The sequence below is a fragment of the Malaclemys terrapin genome, chromosome 1, assembly GCF_027887155.1.
Source record: "Malaclemys terrapin pileata isolate rMalTer1 chromosome 1, rMalTer1.hap1, whole genome shotgun sequence".
NCBI classification, from domain to species: domain Eukaryota; kingdom Metazoa; phylum Chordata; order Testudines; family Emydidae; genus Malaclemys; species Malaclemys terrapin.
Window position 1 is genome coordinate 354,305,175 of NC_071505.1, and position 20,184 is coordinate 354,325,358.

General features: G+C 44.9%; 2 protein-coding genes across 2 annotated transcripts; both read right to left on the reverse strand.

Annotated features, from left to right (window-relative positions):
* Positions 1–964: 964 nt before the first annotated feature.
* LOC128834034 (olfactory receptor 52M1-like) lies at positions 965–1,930 on the reverse strand. Its single transcript, XM_054022449.1, has one exon. It carries the CDS (start codon positions 1,910–1,912, stop codon positions 965–967), a length of 948 nt encoding a protein of 315 aa, XP_053878424.1. The 5' UTR covers positions 1,913–1,930.
* A 16,187-nt stretch (positions 1,931–18,117) lies between these two features.
* On the reverse strand, positions 18,118–19,065 carry LOC128834036 (olfactory receptor 52K2-like). Its single transcript, XM_054022463.1, has one exon. The coding sequence runs from the start codon at positions 19,063–19,065 to the stop codon at positions 18,118–18,120; it is 948 nt and encodes a 315-aa protein (XP_053878438.1).
* Between the last annotated feature and the right edge of the window lie 1,119 nt (positions 19,066–20,184).

Below are 20,184 nucleotides of genomic sequence, written 5' to 3' on the forward strand. Positions count from 1 at the left end.
TCTGTAAACATCCACTCAGTGTGAAGCAACGGTCAAAAAAATGAACAGAATCTTGGGAATCATTAGAAAAGGGCTAGATAATAAGACAGAATATATCATATTTCCTCTATATAAATCCCTGGTACCCAAACATCTTGAATACTGCATAGAGAGCTGGTTGACCCATCTTAAAAAAGATATATTAGAATTGAAAAAGGTACAGAAAAGGGCCACAAAGATGATTGGGGATATGGAACAGTTTCCATATGAGGAGAGATTAATAAGACTGGGACTTTTCAGCTTGGAAAAGAGACAACTAAGGGGGGATATGATAGAGGTTATAAAATCATGACTGGTTTGGAGAAAGTAAATAAGGAAGTGTTATTTATTCCTTCTCATAGCACAAGAACTAGGCCACCAAATAGGCAGCAGATTTTAAACAAAACAAAAAAAGAGAACTGTTTCTTCACACAGTCAACCTGTGGAACTCTTTCCCAGAGGATGTTGTGAAGGCCAAGACAAGCTTTCAAAAAGAACTAGATACATTCATGGAGGAAAGGTCCATCAATGGCCAGGATGGGCAGGGATGGTGTCTCTACCCTCTGTTTGCAGAAGCTGGGAATGGGCGACAGGGTATGGATCACTTGATGATTCCCTGTTCTGTTCATTGCCTCTGGGGCACTTTGGATTAGCCATTGTTAGAAGACAGGATACAGGGCTAGATGGGCATTTGGTCTGCCCCAGTATGGCTGTTTTTATGTTCTTAGGGGTCCAGTTTGCAGCAATTGGAAATGTGAGAACCCAATGAGTTCTACATAGACATATTCCCCAGTTTGTCACACTTACAGAGCACAGTATGGTCAGGAAAGGGTTTAATGTCTCTTTGATTGTCCAGTAAGTGATTCAGGGAAAAGAGCCCAGCACCATGTCAGCAGACAGCTCTGCACAGAGCTTCGTCCGACAGCCAAAGTACCAGGAGAAAACGTTAGGTCCCTTTATGAGTAAAGAACCGGAGAAGCTTGTCCCAGATCTGTTTGGTCCTCACCCCATAGATGATGGGGTTTAGCATGGGGGAAAGCAGGAGGTACACATTAGCAATGAGAACATGGAAATGCAGGGCTACATTGTGGCCATACCGGTGCATGAGAGAGGAGAAGAGATGTGGGATGTAAAAGGCTAAGATGGCACACAGGTGGGAGCTGCAGGTCCCGAAAGTCTTGAGCCGGGCATCCTTTGTGGGGAGGCTGAAGATGGCCCTGAGGATCTGGGTATAGGACATGGTGATAAAAAACACATCCAGACCCTTCACACAGAATAGCACAAAGAGGCCATAGTAGCTACTGATTCGGGTGTCAGTGCAGGCCAGTTTCACCACTGCCATGTGTTCACAGTGCGTATGGAGGATGATGTTGGTTTTACAATATGGCCGCCACCTCGCCAATAAGGGATAGGGCAGTACGAGCATGCTGCCACGCAACACCACAGCCATTCCAATCTTGGCCACCATGGGGTTAGTCAGGATGGTGGAATGTCTCAGGGGATCACAGATGGCCACGTAGCGATCCAAAGCCATGGCGACGAAGATACCAGACTCTATCACTAAGAAGCAGTGAATGAAGTACATCTGGGTGAGGCAGGCACTGAAATCGATCTCCCTGGAATTGAACCAGAAGATGCTCAGCGTTTTGGGCAGGATGGATGTAGACAGGAGCAGGTCGGTAATTGCCAGCATGCAGAGGAAATAGTACATGGGCCCATGGAGGCTCGGCTCCATCGTCACGATGAATAGGAGGGTGAAGTTCCCCAAGATGGCTATGGCGTACATGGTGAAGAAGGGAATGGAGATCCAGACATGGGCCACCTCCAGCCCAGGAATGCCCAGCAAGATGAACTTGGAGGGGTTGGTGAAGTTGGTTGTGTTGGAATCTGTCATGGAGTAGGGGAGAAAGTGTGTAACTCTGAGGCAGAACGGTGTCTCCTGCATGTACCGTACGTTCCCCTGACTTCCTGTATGTGCCCAGGCTCTAGGGTGATGGTTGCAGTACAAATGCCTGGATGGAGAGACAATGTTAATATGAGACACTACATGCACTACTGGAGGCTGTTCTCATGGGTGAAGCAGATTGGTCACGCTGCACACATTGAAAATGACATTTTCATTTTTAATAGAAATGAATTATGAACATCTGACCCTACTAATCCCAGTTCCATATTTGAAGGTGCACCCATAATTTCTACAAGTCACGGTCTGGGAAAACTTAATAAGTACCAGCAAAAACATGAGTGTGGATACTGTGTTTCCATCATTGTTTCTTAATGCAATGTAAACCCAGCCTAGAGAAAAAAACAATGATGAGTACTTTTGGCAACTTAGAGACTAATAAATTTATTTGGGCATAAGCTTTTGTGGGCTAAAACCCACTTCATCAGATGCATGGAGTGGAAAATACAGTAGGAAGATATGTCTCTCTATCCAGGCATTTGTACTCAACCATCACCCTAGACCCTGGGCACATAAAGGAAGTCTGAGGAACTTATATATATATATATACTTATATGTATACAGAGAGAGAGAGAGAGAGAAGATGGGGGTTGCCATACCAACTCTAATAAGACAAATCAATTAAGGTGGCTATTATCAGCAGGAGAAAAAAAATTGTAGTGATAATCAGGATGGCCGATTTCAAACAGTTGACAAAAAGATGTGAGTAACAGTAATAACATGTCATCATCATGAATAGGTCGGAACATGAAGAAGAGGCTGCTAGGCAGCTCTCTAACACTACATTCTACAGTCCCTTACCCTCTGATCCTATTGAGGGTTACCAAAAGAAACTACACCATCTACTCAAGAAACTCCCTGACAAAGCACAGGAACAAATCTGCACAAACACCCCAAGAACTCCGATCAGGAGTATTCTATCTGCTACCCAACATCCATAAACCTGGAAATCCTGGATGACCCATCATCTCAGGCATTGGCACCCTGACAGCAGGATTGTCTGCCTATGTAGACTGTCTCCTCAGGCCCTACGCTACCAGCACTCCCAGCTATATTCGAAACACCACTGACTTCCTGAGGAAACTACAATCCATTGGTGATCTTCCAGAAAACATCATCCTAGCCACTATGGATGTAGAAGCCCTCTACACCAACAGTCCACACAAAGATGGACTACAAGCCGTCAGGAACAGTATCCCCGATAATGTCACGGCAAACCTGGTGGTTGAACTTTGTGACTTTGTCCTCACCCACAACTATTTCACATTTGGGGACAATATATACCTTCAAGTCAGTGGCATCTGCTCTGAGCTTCTGCATTGCACACGCCGTAGGACTGCCCTGGATGAATTCCTGCTTCAACTAGAGCAGATCTTTGAGAAAAACATCCCATCTTCATTGAAATGTGGCCAGTGACAGAGACAAACCCTGATCCTTGCTAAATTGTTCCAATGGTCAGTCACCTTCACTGTTAAAAATTTCCACTTTGTCTCTAGTCTCAATTTGTCTACCTTCTACACCCAGCCACCATCTCTTGTTAGACCTTTGCCTGCAAGCTTTAAGAGCCTGTTATCAAATTTATGTTCCATATTATAAGTGCTGATAGAATGCAATCACATCACTCCATAACCTACTCCTTTCTAAGAGACTGAGTTCATTCAGTTCCTGGAGCAGCCTTACACTTTCCCCCTGAGAAAGTCCTGTCTCCTGCACAGACGAGCTTTACCCCTGCTGTCGAGAGTCCCATTGTGCCACAGAAGTGAAGGTGCTGGAACTTTAGGGTCTGTGAGTCCCCAGGCTATTGTGGACCTTGAAGATGAGGACCAAGACCTTGAACTTGACTTGATGTTGTCTGTGAAGCTAGTGTAAAGCTCGGAGGAGAGGTCTGATGTGCTCGCAGTGGCCTGTGTTGCTGAGGAGATGCACTGAAGCATTCTGTACTAGTTTGAATTTCATGAGCAGTGAAGGAGTCATGCCCAGGTATTTTGCATTGCTACAGTCCAGGCAGAAGGTGACGAAGACCTATATAACTGAGGCCAGGTCCTCATCCAACAGGATAGGATGGAGACTCCTAGTCAACTGCAAATGGTAGAAAGCATTACTTACAGACCCTTCTATGAGAGAGCTCAGCATCAGCAAGATATTGAAGAACACTCTGAGACTATGGACTGAACTGCCCAGTTGCAGGTGTGAACCTTTAGTCAAAGGAGGCTGCACCATAGCTGCCAACTCTTCAAAAAGTTTTGCCCTGCCCACCGGCATCGCCTCTGTCATGCTTGGGATCAGTTTCAGCCAGATTTTCTGTCCAAAACCTGGGCCATCTTGGTGATAGTGGTGTGGTCGTACGGGAAGGATAGGAGGAGTTTGGTGTCACCTGCAGATTATGGTCCATGCTGTACATCCACTTCACATAGTGGCTGCATGGAGATGTTGAAAAGCCCCAGAGAGGGAACTGATCCATGTGGCACTCCACCCAGGAGTGATCTAGTGGTTGAAGTGTACTTTTCCCATCACTGCTAATTGGGTGTATCCCTCCAAGAAGGATTCAGACCATTTTAGTGCATCCCGCTGGACTGCTGCTGCCTCTTAGGTGAGACGGCAGTATCTCATTGCCAACAGTGTCAAATAATGTAAAGAGGTTCAGGAGGATGAGCATGGATGTCTGACCCCCAGCCATGGACAGGAGGAGATGGGCCATCAGTGGGTGAAGAGCAGGCGAAGTGTATAGTAATTGACAGAAATGAGACGTTCTGAAGTATAGAAAATGGATAGTGGAAGTAAAAGACACCAGAGACAAATCCATGGCTAGCAGGACTAAGGAAAAGAAGATTTTTAAGTCTATTAGAAGCATAGGAAATACTAAGAGCGGTAGAGGCCTTTACTAGATGGAGATGGTAACACTGTTAATAATGATGCAGAAAGAAGCAGAATGCTTATGAACATGAACTTCTTTGCAGTCCACTAGTAGCTATGGAGGATGGTAAACAGCACCTACTGGGGAGTGATATTTTAAAATTAATAGCGCCAGATACCTTGCAACCAAGGAGTCCTAAAAGAGTTGTCTGCAGATACCTCTGTGGCGGAGACTTTGGGAACTGTGGGATAGCTACCCACAGTTCACCACTCCATAAGTTGATGTTAGCCACGGTAGTTAGGATGCACTCCGCCGACTTAATGCGCTTAGTGTGACATACGGAACAGACTATATAAAACTGATTTCTAAAAATCGACTTCTATAAAATCGACCTAATTTTGTAGTGTAGACATTAGAATCATAGAAGATTAGGATTGGAAGAGACCTCAGGAGGTCATCTAGTCCAAACCCCTGCTCAAATTCCCAACTAAATCATCCCAGCCAGGGCTTTGTCAAGCCAGGCCTGAAAAACTCCTAAGCATGGAGATTCCACCACCTCCCTAGGGAACTCATTCTAGTGCTTCACCACCCTCCTAGTGAAATAATGTTTCCTAATATCCAACCTAGACCTCCCCCACTGCAACCTGAGACCATTGCTCCTTGTTCTGCTGTCTGCCACACTGAGAACAGCTGAGCTCTATCCTCTTTGGAACCCCCCTTCAGGTAGTTGAAGGCTGCTATCAAATCCCCCCTCACTCTTCTCTTCTGCAGACTAAATAAGCCCAGTTCCCTCAGCCTCTCCTCGTAAGTCATGTGCCCAGCCCCTGAATCATTTTTGTTGCTCTCCGCTGGACTCTCTCCAATTTTTCCACATCCTTTCTGTAGTGCGGGGCCCAAAAATGGATGCAGTACTTCAGATTTGGCATCATCAGTGCTGAATAGAGGGGAATAATCACTTCCTTTGATCTGCTGGCAATGCCCCTACTAATGCAGCCCTTAGGCTCCTGCAGGGTTAGGGAGCAGATGAGCCAGGGTTTTGAGAAAGGCAGTGGCACCTAAGTTGAGTATTTACCTAAGTATCTTTGTGGATCTAGCCCTGGGCAGCTTTCTGGAAGATGCTTTAGTCAAACACAAGTTAAGGTTGTTGAAAGCTAAGGGGGTTGGCTGGCTATGCTTGCAGGAAACAGCCGAGTTTATGGATGTCCACCTCTCACTTTTAAAGAATTCTTTCCTCCTCTCTTTGTACAAGGACCAGGCTCTCTGTGGCAAAACAGGTTTTTATCTGCTCTTCCCATCCTCTCCGCTGCTTGTCCTTCTAGAACCTGGACAATGCCGCTTCCTTAGGTAGCTAGCAGCTGTAGCACTATCGTGAGATGAGAACATGGTGTGATTTAATATGACCATTTTTATCATTGTTGCTACCACTGTTGTACAATTGCTACAAATCTTGTACAAAATTAGCTCAGTCAGATGTCAATGGGAAACTTATGATTTGCTAAGTATGATTATCCTGTTTATATGTATATATAATCTGTGTGTCTGAAGTTATGGTTATTGGCAGTATACTCTTATCTTACACATGTGTTGTTGTGTTCCTGGGTAACACCTTTCAGATGGATAAGGCCAGACAGCTCTGTGTTGATGGCCCATCAAGGAAACTTAGCTCTCACAATGGGCCAGAGAAGAAACACACCTCAGTAAGAATACGGGCACTGGCTGCCCCATGTGAGTCATCAAATAATGTAAGTACATGTGATATGCTAATGTGACCCTGGACTCCATCTTGGGCCAGTAACTTTTCACACACAGAGGCTGTTGGCTTTGTTTGGGACAGTAAAGTTCCACGCACAGGGCAGAGGATGTAAAAGGACCCCTGAGATGTCCCCATCTTGTCTTCATTTCCTGCTTCATTTCTCTGACTGGATTTCTAACAAGGAAGTTCTGAACAAGGATTGATGACCCCCAACCTGATTTGGTGATTTCAGAGAGACTTTTACAAACTAGCAGTTAATTCCATCACAGCTCTGATTCTTATCTATTTTATTTATTATTAAACCTTCGGTTCATAGTTACTAATGGATTGGCAACAGTGTGATTATTGGGTAAGATCTGAGTTATACATTGGCCTGGCTATGTGGCTGAGCTCTTGAGATTAGAAGGACCGTATATGTGGTGAAATTGGTCTTCACTAACCACTCATCATGGAGTCCAGTGTCTGGGTGGTGAGCCAAGAACTGGGATGCCTAAGGAGACTGCATTTTTGATTTCTAGTTAAGCAGTGTGGTGAGACAGAAGTTTACATTTCTTACTGAATTGGTGTAATCTAGAGACAGAAGAACCACCAGTCTGGGGTGATTCTTACTTTTTTCTCAGCAGTTTGCCTGAATTTGGCATCCTCAGCTGAGTCCCACTGAGACATGGTGACACATGGACACAGAGCTCACTATTGATACATGCTTCACAGACTATTGCTTACTACTCCCAGGAAGTATCCCCCTTTTACAGATGGGGAAACTGAGGCTGCAGGAAGGGCTTAGTCTCTCACAGACCTGGCTTGTATGGGCCATATAGCAGCACAGAGGCCTGATGCTCTTTCTCTATTGGTTTACCTAGTGCAGGAGATCTCCCCTGATTGCAGTGGGGCTGCTATATACGGACAAACTAAAAAGTCTGGGACTGTTTTGTTTAGAGAAGAGACAAAGAAGGAGGCACATAATAGAGGAGAGGAATATAAAGAATAGAACTGATTACATTCAATTGGACAAACAGAGAACAGTTCCCAACCAGTACTATCGATAGACAGTGCTCCAAAAGTGCTAATTCCCCAAAGCTGAGGCAAATTATCGGCAAAACTGTTTGGAAGAAAAATTTAGATAAAAAAATGGTAATGAAATTTGGGAGTTCTTTAAGAACAGTTCTTGAACAAGAGTTTATTAAATAGCTAATAGGTCACGATTCCATAGTCAGAAAAGTGGATAACTCTGGCTAAAACCTTTATTCCGTGGCAAAGGGAAAGCAGCAATTGTGGGGGGAACAAAATATATAACAAATTGGAAAGGGGGAAATAGATAGCAAGTAATACAAATTGGAAATACTGAAAATTGATAAGTGATGTTAAGGATATCAGGGGAAAATCCATACTTGGCAGGGATAAGGATCATAAAAAGGACGTTATTATGTATATTAAGAACATAAGTATCAGAGGGGTAGCCATGTTAGTCTGAATCTGTAAAAAGCAACAGAGGGTCCTGTGGCACCTTTGAGACTGAAGAAGTGAGGTTCTTACCCACGAAAGCTTATGCTCCCAGTACTTCTGTTAGTCTCAAAGGTGCCACAGGACCCTCTGTTGCTTTTTATTAAGAACATAAGAAATTCTAGAAAAGCTAGACCAATTCCTATTCATACCACATGAGGTGATTAAATACTTTCCAGTCCATTAGGAGTAAAGGAGGACGTTAAACAGCATCTACAGTAGAACCTTAGAGTTACAAACACCAGAGTTACGAACTGACCGATCAACCACACACCTCATTCGGAACTAGAAGTATACAGGCAGCAGCAGAGCCAAAAAAAAAAAAAAAAAAGATAAATACAGGACAGTTCTGCGTTAACTGTAAAGTATTAAAAAAATAAAGGGAAAGTTTAAAGAAAGGTTTGACAGGATTAGGAAACAATGGAAAAGCTGATATGAGATTAGTTCAAAAAATAAGTCTAGGAATATGATTAATGCCAGTCAACAATACGATTTATGGAAAACCAGTCTTGTCAGATAAACCCAATTTTATCCTTTAACGAGTGTACACGTTTGGCTGATCAAGGGAACCGCCGAGCTGCAATAGACTTCTATTTCTGTGAGGCATTTGATTTAGTAGGGGAAAACATTCAGATAAAAATATAAACACTATACAATAGCAGTAAAGCACACATAAAATGGACTGAAAACTAGCTAACTGACAGATCTCAGAAAGCAGTTGTCAATGGGTCACTGTCAGTAAATGCGGGTGTTTCTAGTGGGGTTCTTCCAGGTTCAGTTCTGGGCCTCATGCTATTCAGTATTTTCAAAGATGGCAGAGGCCTGAGATGCTAGAGGAGGAGATGACAAGGGGAGTTTTTCCTCAGTGAGGCCAAACCAAACTACTGGCCACGGTCTCAGAATTTGACCTTGTATTGTTTGTGTACTAACAACTTTCATGCTGAAGAAACCACTGTGACACTGAAATGCAGCCACCTCGGGGCTGGAAGCCATCAGCCCGGGGGGGGCAGGCACAGGAAAGAGGGGCATTTTGGTAAGTGATATGGAAGCAAGCTCATCACCTGTTGCAAGAGCCCTGGGGGGTTTAATGGCTGTGCAGAGTGGAAAGGAAAAGAGACCTATTCTCTATCCCATCATGCCCATGTTGCACTGAGTTTGTCGAACACATGAGCTCCTAAGCAAGAGATGAGTACCTGTGAGTTCTGAGATGGAAGTGTCTTCCTTCAGAATCCCCTTCAGGTAGCCGTGTCCCGCACCTCTCTCACCTGAGCATTTTCAGCAGCATCCTATGCCAAGAGCCAAAACAGGGGTATGCACCATTTATAATAGAGCTCTGTGCAATCCCAGTGTGGTTTGCTCACTCTCTAGCGAATAAGCATTTCATTCAGCGTCTACTGGAGAAGCAGCATCTGAATGTAAACAGCCTGAAGACAAGCCTGTCTGCACTTCCGTGTTCTTTATCCACGTTTAGGAGTAAACGGTAATTAAGGGACCTTCCCAAAGGGAGATGAGAACTCTTGGGCTCTGTGCTGAGTCAGACAGGAATTGGCTGCTCTGTGCACTTGTGTGTATTTAGAAATTATAGTTGATTAGTAAGAAAAATAGGGAAAATGTCCAGCTCTCCATAAGATCTAATACCCTGTAAATGCCCAGGATGGCCGGGTAGATAGTAGACAGTCCCATCTGGAGAAAGGTGCATGAGGGGAGAAAGGAACACTATCTGCAGACACACAGAGCTGTTGCTAAGAGATCAGAGATCAGTACTTCTCATCAGTAACTATCATCATACTATGTAGCACCTTTCCTTGAAAGATCTTCAAAACACCTAGCAAAGGAAAGTCACTATGAATATATCCCCATTATACTGATAGGTAAACTGAGACACAGGGAGAGGTGACTTGGCTAAGGTCACACAGAGAATAACAGACAGAACCGAGGGTCCTGTATTCCATGCTGTGACCGCAGTCTCTCCATTAGTAGCTGAGCGCATAGCAAGAGGGAAATGGACTCAGGTCTAGCAGGGCCTGTTTGTTGAGTGGGTGTGATGCACTTCCCTGGGATGCAACATAGAGATGGGGTACCTCTAAGCCCTCTGGCATACCAATCTGGGCCCTCTCTCACACTGTGTGGCTGTGACAAGCTGCAATCCTCTCCAAGTCATCCATTTACACAGCCATACGCAGACAGGGACACACCCAGCTGCAGTTACATGAATGCTTTCACTTGCCAGTTCATCACATCTCCCCAGCCTAGGATCTCAGAGCTGTATTATCTTGCCCTGGTCAAAAGCCTGATGAGTGCAAGTTTATTACCCAGTCTGCCCATCCATCAGTGTGGAGAGAACAATGCACCAGCCCCTGTGCCTGAGCAGATTTCCCTTTTACATTTCAAACAACACAATCTTTTAGGTTAAAAAAAGTATAAAACAGATTTATTAACTACAGAAAGATAGTTTTTAAGTAATAGCAAACAGATCAAAGTTGGTTACCTAAGAAATAAAGAAAATTACATTCTATGTTCTATACAGTAGACAGCATTTGAATCAAGTAGCGTCTCACCCTGATGGTAAAAATCGTCCACCAATCTTCCATAGGCAAGCTAGAATTCCCTTCAGCCTGGGATCACATCCCCAGTTCAGTCCTTCTTCCTAAGGTGTTTCCAAGTATTGAGTTGTGGGGGTAATGAGGCCAAGTGATGATGGCACGTCCCCATTTTATAGCTTCTTCATGTGGAGAGAAATTCATTTTCCCAAGCAAAAGTCCCCAGCACAGTTCATGGAAAAATACAGGCAGAAGATGGAGTCCAGTGTCACAGGAGCTGGTCACATTTGACGAGTCATAGCATGGGACATTACCCATATCCTGGCTACAATGTTCACAGGAAACTCTATCAGGTGTGCATAAGCTTCTTCTAAGGCCTATCATGTTTCTTAGGGCTTGGCTACACTGGTGCTTTACAGCGCTGCAACTTTATCGCTCGGGGTGTGAAAAAACATACCCCTGAGCACAGCAAGTTACAGCGCTGTAAAGCACCAGTGAAACAGTGCCCCAGTGCTGCGAGCTGCGCTCCCAGCGCTGGGAGCTAATCCCCTCATGGAGGTGGAGTACCTGCAGCGCGGGAAGAGCTCTCTCCCAGTGCTGGCGTGCAACCACACTCGCACTTCAAAGCACTGCTGCAGGAGCACTCCCGCAGCAGCGCTTTGAAGGTTCGAGTGTAGCCACGGCCTTAGTGGGCCATTACCTTGAATGGTTCATCCATAATATGCTGGCTACACTGGATGAAAACTACCTTGTGGGTATTACCCAGGAGGAAACACATTTGAAATACTGGTACATAGTCAATATATATAACTTTAGGTACAAAATGATACATGCATACAAATAGGGTGATCACATTCAGGAAATCATAACTTTTCCATTGATCTCTTACATAACGTAGTTGGTATACAACACATCATAATCATATCACCATGATACATATGCGGCTGCCAGAGTGTTGCTTTGGGGCACAGAATGTCACACCTCCCCCCTTAGTTTACTGCTGAAGTGTTAGTCAGTGACTTATGTGGAGGCAGTTTGCCCAAGACCCTCTTTCGGTTTTGACCATACAATTCCCAAGTGTTGCAAACATTGTAGTGTTATCCACAGGTGTTCTTCCAAATTCCTGTGTACCTTTTAACACTTTGTAGATCAGCCAAGTGATCTCAAAAGTTAGGGCATGTCTACACTGGCAGAGTTACAGCGCTGGGAGTTAGAGCACTGCTCAGAGAGCTGTTGTGTGTTCACACTGTCATCTGCCTGCGCAATAGCATATTCACACTTGCGACACTTGCAGTAGTATTTGGAGTGGTGCACTCTGGACAGCTATCCCACAGAGCACCTCTTTCTCTTCTGCCTCTAAGAGTTTTGGGAAGGCAAAGGAGGTTGTGGGGCATCCTGGATCCTATTCTAATGCTCCATAATGCATTGCTTCACATCCCAGCAATCCCTGTGCTTCCGTCTGCATTTAGTGCCATCTTTCAATAGTTTCTGTACTGCACACCCTCCCTCTTTGGGTTGCAGGAATGGATGCTGAACTGTTGAACAGAATGCTGTTCACTCTGACCAACACGTTTGTGATGCTCTGTACTTCGGGGGAACAACCTACACCCTCATGTTCATTCTTATAATATAGTGTGATATCCAATGCAAAGATTGTCATGTTGGGTGTTTTCAGAAGGCTCATGATGCACTGAGCATTGTTGTTATAGTAATGTTATAGGTTGTAATTTCATGTATATAGTTATGCGGCTGAAAATATGCCTTCATGGCTTAAAGGAAACCCAGGCAAAAACTCTTCAGGAGCAGAGGGGCAGTTCGCACCTCATCAGGGCATGTTTGGGACAAACCCAGCCCAGCCTCACAAGAACAAAGGACACTGGCCTAGGCAACAAAAAAGGATCTTTTGGATTCTTGACAGGTTTCAGAGTAGCAGCCGTGTTAGTCTGTATCCACAAAAAGAATAGGACTACTTGTGGCACCTTAGACAGGTATGTCTCCCAAGATCTGTGAGAGTAATACCTTTGTTAGTCTCTAAGGTGCCACAAGTACTCCTGTTCTTTTTTTGGATTCTTGAGTGAGTCACCCCCTTCCTTTGGTCAGTTTGGGACTGCAATGAGGTAATGTTCACCGGACTCTGAAGGGGGTGGGAGGGGGCAAAGCCAAGAGGCAAGAAAGGCCATGATAAAAGGGAGAGACATTTGTCTTTCTCTTCCACCTCCATCTACAGGCACCACACCAAGTGACTGAATCACTGATCAAATGGGAGATCCTGGCTGAAGGGCAACCAGCCTGCCTGTGGTGAGAAGCATCTAAGTTTATAAGGGCATTGAAAGTGTTAAGATCAGCTTAGAATGCGTTTTGGTTTTATTTCATTTGACCAGATCTGACTTGTTGTGCTTTGACTTATAATCACTTAAAATCGATCTTTTTCATTCATAAATGTGTTTGTTTATTCTACCCGAAGCAGTGCATTTCAGAGTAGCAGCCGTGTTAGTCTGTATCCACAAAAAGAACAGGAGTACTTGTGGCACCTTAGACAGGTATGTCTCCCAAGATCTGTGAGAGTAATAAATTTGTTAGTCTCTAAGGTGCCACAAGTACTCCTGTTCTTTTTTTGGATTCTTGAGTGAGTCACCCCCTTCCTTTGGTCAGTTTGGGACTGCAATGAGGTAATGTTCACCGGACTCTGAAGGGGGTGGGAGGGGGCAAAGCCAAGAGGCAAGAAAGGCCATGATAAAAGGGAGAGACATTTGTCTTTCTCTTCCTTTCTCTTCCACCTCCATCTACAGGCACCACACCAAGTGACTGAATCACTGATCAAATGGGAGATCCTGGCTGAAGGGCAACCAGCCTGCCTGTGGTGAGAAGCATCTAAGTTTATAAGGGCATTGAAAGTGTTAAGATCAGCTTAGAATGCGTTTTGGTTTTATTTCATTTGACCAGATCTGACTTGTTGTGCTTTGACTTATAATCACTTAAAATCGATCTTTTTCATTCATAAATGTGTTTGTTTATTCTACCCGAAGCAGTGCATTTTTTTGAAGCATGTCAGAGACTCTCCTTGGGATAACAAGCCTGGTACATATCAATATCTTTTTTAGATTGATGAACTCATATAAGCTTGCAGCATCCAGGGGGCATAACTGGATACTGCAAGCCAGAGGTTCCTAGGGTTGTGTCTGGGACTGGAGATATTGGATAGTGTCATTCGGTTCCACAATCCAAGGAGCAGTTTACATGTCAGAGTTTGTGTGTGAGCATCCCAGGAGCAGGTGTTCTCACTGCAGAGCAGGGTAAGCATGGCTCCCAGAGTCAAGGATTGGAGTGACCTAGTAGATCACTGGTCCAGATAACACCAGAGGGGAATGTCACAATGTCACAAGTGGCAGTGGAGTTATTCCTTAATGTACAAAGGCAAGAGGAATGCAACATTGATCTCACCACACGTAATAACTACAACATAAGATTGCTTGTGGCATTCACGGAGGTGCTGACCACAATTCAACACCACTTTTGAGCTCAGGAAACAAGCATTGAGTGGTGGGAATCACATCGTGATGTATGTCTGGGATGACAAGCAGTGGCTGCAGAACTTTTGAATGAGGAAAACCACATTAATGGGACTGTGTGATGAGCCCGCCCCCGCTCTGTGGCACAAGGACACAAGAATGAGAGCTGCCCCGTCATTGGAGAAGCATGTGCCGATTGCACTGGGGAAGCTGGCTATCCTACTGAAGAGACAGTTGTTCTATCCTTAGAGGCTAAGTTGAACACGTTTTCTCCCTTCTCCTTATGACACACTTTTAGATACCTGAAGACTGCTATCATGTCCCCTCTCAGTCTTCTCTTTTCCAAACTAAACAAACCCAATTCTCTCAGCTTTCCTTCATAGGTCATGTTCTCTAGACCTTTCATCATTCTTGTTACTCTTCTCTGGACCCTCTCCAATTTCTCCACATCTTTCTTGAAATACGGTGCCCAGAACTGGACAAAATACTCCAGTTGAGGCCTAACCAGCGCAGAGTAGAGTGGAAGAATGTTAAGAATCATGTTTGCTTTTTTTGCAACAGAATGACACTGTTGACTCATATTTAGCTTGTGGTCCACTATAACAGCTAAATCCCTTTCTGCCGTACTCCTTCCTAGACAGTCTCTTCCCATTCATCCTGTTTACCTCAGACCATTTCTCCAATTTCTCCAGATCATTTTGAATTATGACCCTATCTTTCAAAGCAGTTGCAATCCCTCCCAGTTTGGTATCATCTGCAAACTTAATAAGCGTACTTTCTATGCCAATATCTAAGTCGTTGATGAAGATATTGAACAGAGTTGGTCCCAAAACAGACCCCTGCAGAACCCCACTTGTTATGCCTTTCCAGCAGTTTTGGGAGCCATTAATAACGACTCTCTGAGTATGGTTATCCAGCCAGTTATGCACCCACCTTAGAGTAGCCCCATCTAAATGGTATTTGCCTAGTTTATTGATAAGAATATCATGCGAGACTGTATCAAATGTCTTACTAAAGTCTAGGTATACCACATCCACAGCTTCTCCCTTATCCACAAGACTTATTATCCTATCAAAGAAAGCTATCAAATTGGTTTGACATGATTTGTTCTTTACAAATCCCTGCTAAGCTATTCCCTATCACCGTACCCCTTCAAAGTGTTTGCAGATGATTTCCTTAATTACTTGCTCCCTTATCTTCCCTGGCAAGGAGTTCCACAGATTGAATATGCGTTGGGTGAAGAAATACTCCCTTTTGTTTGTTTTAAACCTGCTGCCTATTAATTTCAATTGGTGACCCCCTAGGTCATGTGTTATGAGAAGGAATATATTACACTGCCTTATTTACTTTCTCCACACCAGTCATGATTTTATAGACCTCTATCATATCTCCCTTTAGTCATCTCTTTTCCAAGCTGAAAACTCCCAGTCTTATTGATCTCTCCTCATATGGAAGCCATTCCATACCCCCATTCATTTTTGTGGCCCTTTTCTGAACATTTTCCAATTCTAATATATATTTTTGAGATGGGGTGACCACATCTGCACGCAGTATTCAAGCTGTGGGTTTGCCATGGGTTTATACACTGCCTGCTACAGGCTCCCAACCAGGAGGAACAAAAGGGAGCTGAAAGCTAAGGAAATAAACAACACAATGGTCTAGTCCCTCAGGGCTTCGAAGCTGAGCTTTAGGGCCCACAAGCTGTATGATGCACAGCCTTGCCTGCCTGCCTTGGAATACGGCTTCCAGACCTCAACTGCTTTTATATGGCTTTCTGGCTTAGAATAATAGAATCAAAGAATATTAGAGACTTCAGGAGGTCATCTAGTCCAACCCCCTGCTCAAAGCAGGACCAATTCCCAACTAAATCATCCCAGCCAGGGCTTTGTCAAGCCGGTCCTTAAAAACTTCTAAGGAAGGAGATTCCACCACCTCCCTAGGTAACCCATTCCAGTGTTTCACCAACCGCCTAGTGAAATAGTGTTTCCTAATATCCAACCTAGACCTCCCCCACTGCAACTTGAGACTATTGCTCCTTGTTCTGTCATCTGCCACCACTGAGAACAGCCGAGCTCCATCCTCTTTGGAACCCCCCTTCAGGTAGTTGAAGGCTGCTATCAAATCTCCCCTCACTCTTCTCTTCTGCAGTCTAAATAACCGCAGTTCCCTCAGCCTCTCCTCCTAAGTTATGTGCCCCATATCCCCTGATCATTTTTGTTGCCCTCCGCTGGACTCTTTCCAATTTGTCCACATCCCTTCTGTACTGGGAGGACCAAAACTGGACACAATACTCCAGATGAGGACTCAGCAGTGCTGAATATAGGGGAATAATCACTTCCCTTGATCTGATAGCAATAAATAAATAAATTTAAATTAATGGAAATATCCCATCTCTTAGAACTGGAAGGGACCTTGAAAGGTCATCAAGTCCAGCCCCCTGCCTTCACTAGCAGACCAAGTACTGATTTTGCCCCAGATCCCCAAGTGGCCCCCTCAAGGATTGAACTCACAACCCTGGGTTTAGCAGGCCAATGCTCAAGCCACTGAGCTATCCCTCCCCCCTGCTCCTACTAATACAGCCCAATATGCTGGTAGTGTTAGCAACGAGGGGACACTGCTGACTCATATCCAGCTTCTCGTCCACTGTAACCCCTAGGTCCTTTTCTGCAGAACTGCTTCTTAGCCACTTGGTCTCCAGCCTGTAGTGATGCATGGGATTCTTCCTTCCTAAGTGCAGGACTCTGCACTTCTCCTTGTTGAACCTCATCAGATTTCTTTTGGCCCAATCCTCCAATTTATCTAGCTCACTCTGGACCCTATCCCTCCACTCCAGCGTATCTACCTCTCCCTCCCCCAGCTTAGTGTCATCTGCGAACCTGCTGAGGGTGCAATGAATCCCATCATCCAGATCATTGATAAAGATGTTGAACAAAACCAGCCCCAGAACCGACCCCTGTGGCACTCCGCTTGATACGGGCTGCCAACTAGATATCGAGCCATTGATCACTACCCGTTGAGCCTGACAATATAGCTAGCTCTCTATCCACCTGATGCAATATGATGACGGGGTCCTCATTCTCCCTACAACAATACACCTGAAAGTACCAGAGGAAAAAGACTTAACTGACGGGGAAGTGCTGGCCTGAAAAAACTAACCTGCTTGTGCTATCTAATTGGGTGAGACACTGCTTGATTCAAATACTAACTAGCACATTAGGCTTAGATTTAAATCACTATGTGTTGTTTGAAGTGCAAAGGGGGAAAATCTCAGCTGATGAACAGAGTTGGTGCACATCCACTTTCCTTTGTGGAAGTGGCAGACTGGGTAATAAATTCATACTTGTCGCGTTTTGATCTGGGCAGGATGGTAGAGCTCTGGGGTCTTAGGCTGGGGAGCTGGGAGTATTTTGGCTGTAGCCTCTCTGTTGTGCGTTCATGAGTAGCTGGCCAGAGCATTCATGAACACAGTTGAGTGTGGTCCCTGCCTGTGGATGTCGGTGTTAGTGTAAGCTTGAAGGGTTTTGCAGCTTGCCACAACATCACCGTGCCAGAGGGATCCCATATTGGTGAGACAGAGGGCTCAGCTGTACCTCAGTTCCAGGTGGCACCCCAGGGAGGACCCATCAGAGAGATGGTGCAGAGAGTGATGGGGGGGAGGAGAGGCAAGAGTAACAGGGACGGGACCTTGGGGGAAAGAGGCACAGAGGTGGGTGGGGCCTTGAGGAAGAGGTGGGGCAGGGGGAGGACCCCATGGATCCAGTTACAATTATAATTAGAAAGGTGGTAACCTTATGAGTTAATGAGCTATACACAGACCAATTTCGCAGTTTGTAACACTGACACAGCACAGTAAGGCCAGGAAAATATTGTATGTCTCTTAGATTGTCCAGTCAGTGATTTAGGGAAGATGGCCCAGCACCATGTCACCAGCCAGCTCTGCACAGAACTTGATCTCAGAGACAGAGCACCATGAGAAAATTTTACATCCTTTTATGAGTAAAGAGCTGGAGCAGCCTGTCCCGGATCTGTTTGGTCCTCACCCCGTAGATGATGGGGTTTACCATGGGAGGCACCAGGAGGTACACGTTGGCAATGAGAACATGGAAATGCCGGGCCACATTCTGGCCAAACCGGTATGTGAGGGAGGAAAAGAGACAAGGGATATAAAAGGCTAAGATGGCACAGAGATGGGAGACACAGGTCCCAAATGTCTTGAGCCGGGCATCCTTTGTGGGGAGTCTGAAGATGGCCCTCAGGATGTAAGTATAGGACACGGCAATAATAAACATATCCAGACCATTCCCACAGAACAGCACAAAGAGGCCAAAATAACTATTGACACGGATGTCGGCACAGGCCAGCGTCACCACGTAGATGTGTTCACAGTGCGTGTGGGGGATGATGTTGGTTCTGCAATATGGCCACCGCCTCACTAGGAAGGGATAAGGCAGTACGAGCACACAACCACGCAGCACCACAGCCAGACCGATCTTGGCCACCACAGGGTTTCTTAGGGTGGTTGAATGTCTCAGGGGATTGCAGATGGCCACGTAGCGATCAAAAGCCATGGCCACGAAAATCCCAGACTCCATTGCTGAAAAGCAGTGAATGAAGTACATCTGGGTGAGGCAAGCACTGAAATTGATCTCCCTGGAATTGAACCAGAAGATGCTCAGCATTTTGGGCAGGGCTGACGTGGACAGGACCAGGTCGGTGATGGCCAGCATGCAGAGGAAATAGTACATGGGCACATGGAGGCTCGGCTCCATCTTTACAATGAACATGATGGTGAAGTTCCCCAAGATGGCTATGGTGTACATGGTGCAGAAGGGGATGGAAATCCAGATGTGGGCTGCCTCCAGGCCCGGAATGCCCAGCAGGATGAAGGTGGAGGGGTTGGTGAAGTCGGTTGTGTTGGAATATGACATGGAGCAAAGGAGACAGTGTCCAAATCTGAAGCAGAATGGTGTCTTCCGCATATACGGTACCTTCCCGTGACTTCCTGTATGTGCCCAGGCTCTAGGGTGATGGTCACAGTACAAATCCCTGGATGGAGAGACAATGTTAATATGAGACACTACGTCCAGTATTGGAGGCTGTTTTCATGGCTGAAGCAGATTGGTCGCTCTTCACACAGTGAAAAATAACATTTTCATTATTCAGATAAATGAATTATGAACAACTGATCCTACTAATGCCAATTCCATATTTCATGGTGCTCCACGAGACAATAATTCCTAAACATGGTGGTGTGGGAAACATTAATAGACTCCCACAGGAAACACAAGAATGGATATCCATTATTGTTCCTTAATTCAATGAAACCCATGCTAGAGAGTCCATGCTGTACGGAGTTCTCCTTTCACCCAATTGCTCAGAATTTGAGAGTAGAAAAAAACCAATCTTTTACCAAGATATGTGCCAACAGGATGCATCCCAAATAGAGCATATCCGAAATAGACCTGGGTGTTACTGATAGCAGCCCCATGGAAACCTGCACATTAACAGTAGTAGTGGCCAAAACAAAAAAGACAATATTCGGATGCCCAAGGAATGCAATGAACAATAACCTGCTCTGGACATGCACTCAGTTATCATCACCCAGTCTCTATAAAGGATACAGCAGATAGAAAGGGGATTTCTGAGACAGGCTGTAAGAATGGGGGAGGTTACCAGATGCAGTCAGATTGAAAAGTCTGGGACAGTTTAGTTTAGAGCAGACACAAATAAGGGGGCATATGATAGAGGAGAGGAAAATAAAGAATTGAACTGATTACAATCAAATGGACAAACAGAGAAGAGTTCCCAACCAGTAACATCAATAGAGATTTAGTGTTTCAAAGAGGCTAATGCCCCAAACTGAAACAAAATATCATCAAAAGTGATTGGGACAAAAAATGTAGACAGAACAACGTGAATGTAAATGTAAACAATGTAAATGAGCATTCCGAGTGTTTTAAGAAGAGTTTATTAGATAGCTAAAAAGCCACAATTCCACAGTCAAGGAAGTGGAGAACTTTGGACAAAAACCTGGTTCAGTGGCAAAA

Excerpts from the sequence above, each read along its gene's own strand:
- LOC128834034 (XM_054022449.1), bottom strand. The coding sequence starts at position 1,912 with ATGACAGATTCCAACACAACCAACTTCACCAACCCCTCCAAGTTCATC.
- LOC128834036 (XM_054022463.1), bottom strand. The coding sequence starts at position 19,065 with ATGTCATATTCCAACACAACCGACTTCACCAACCCCTCCACCTTCATC.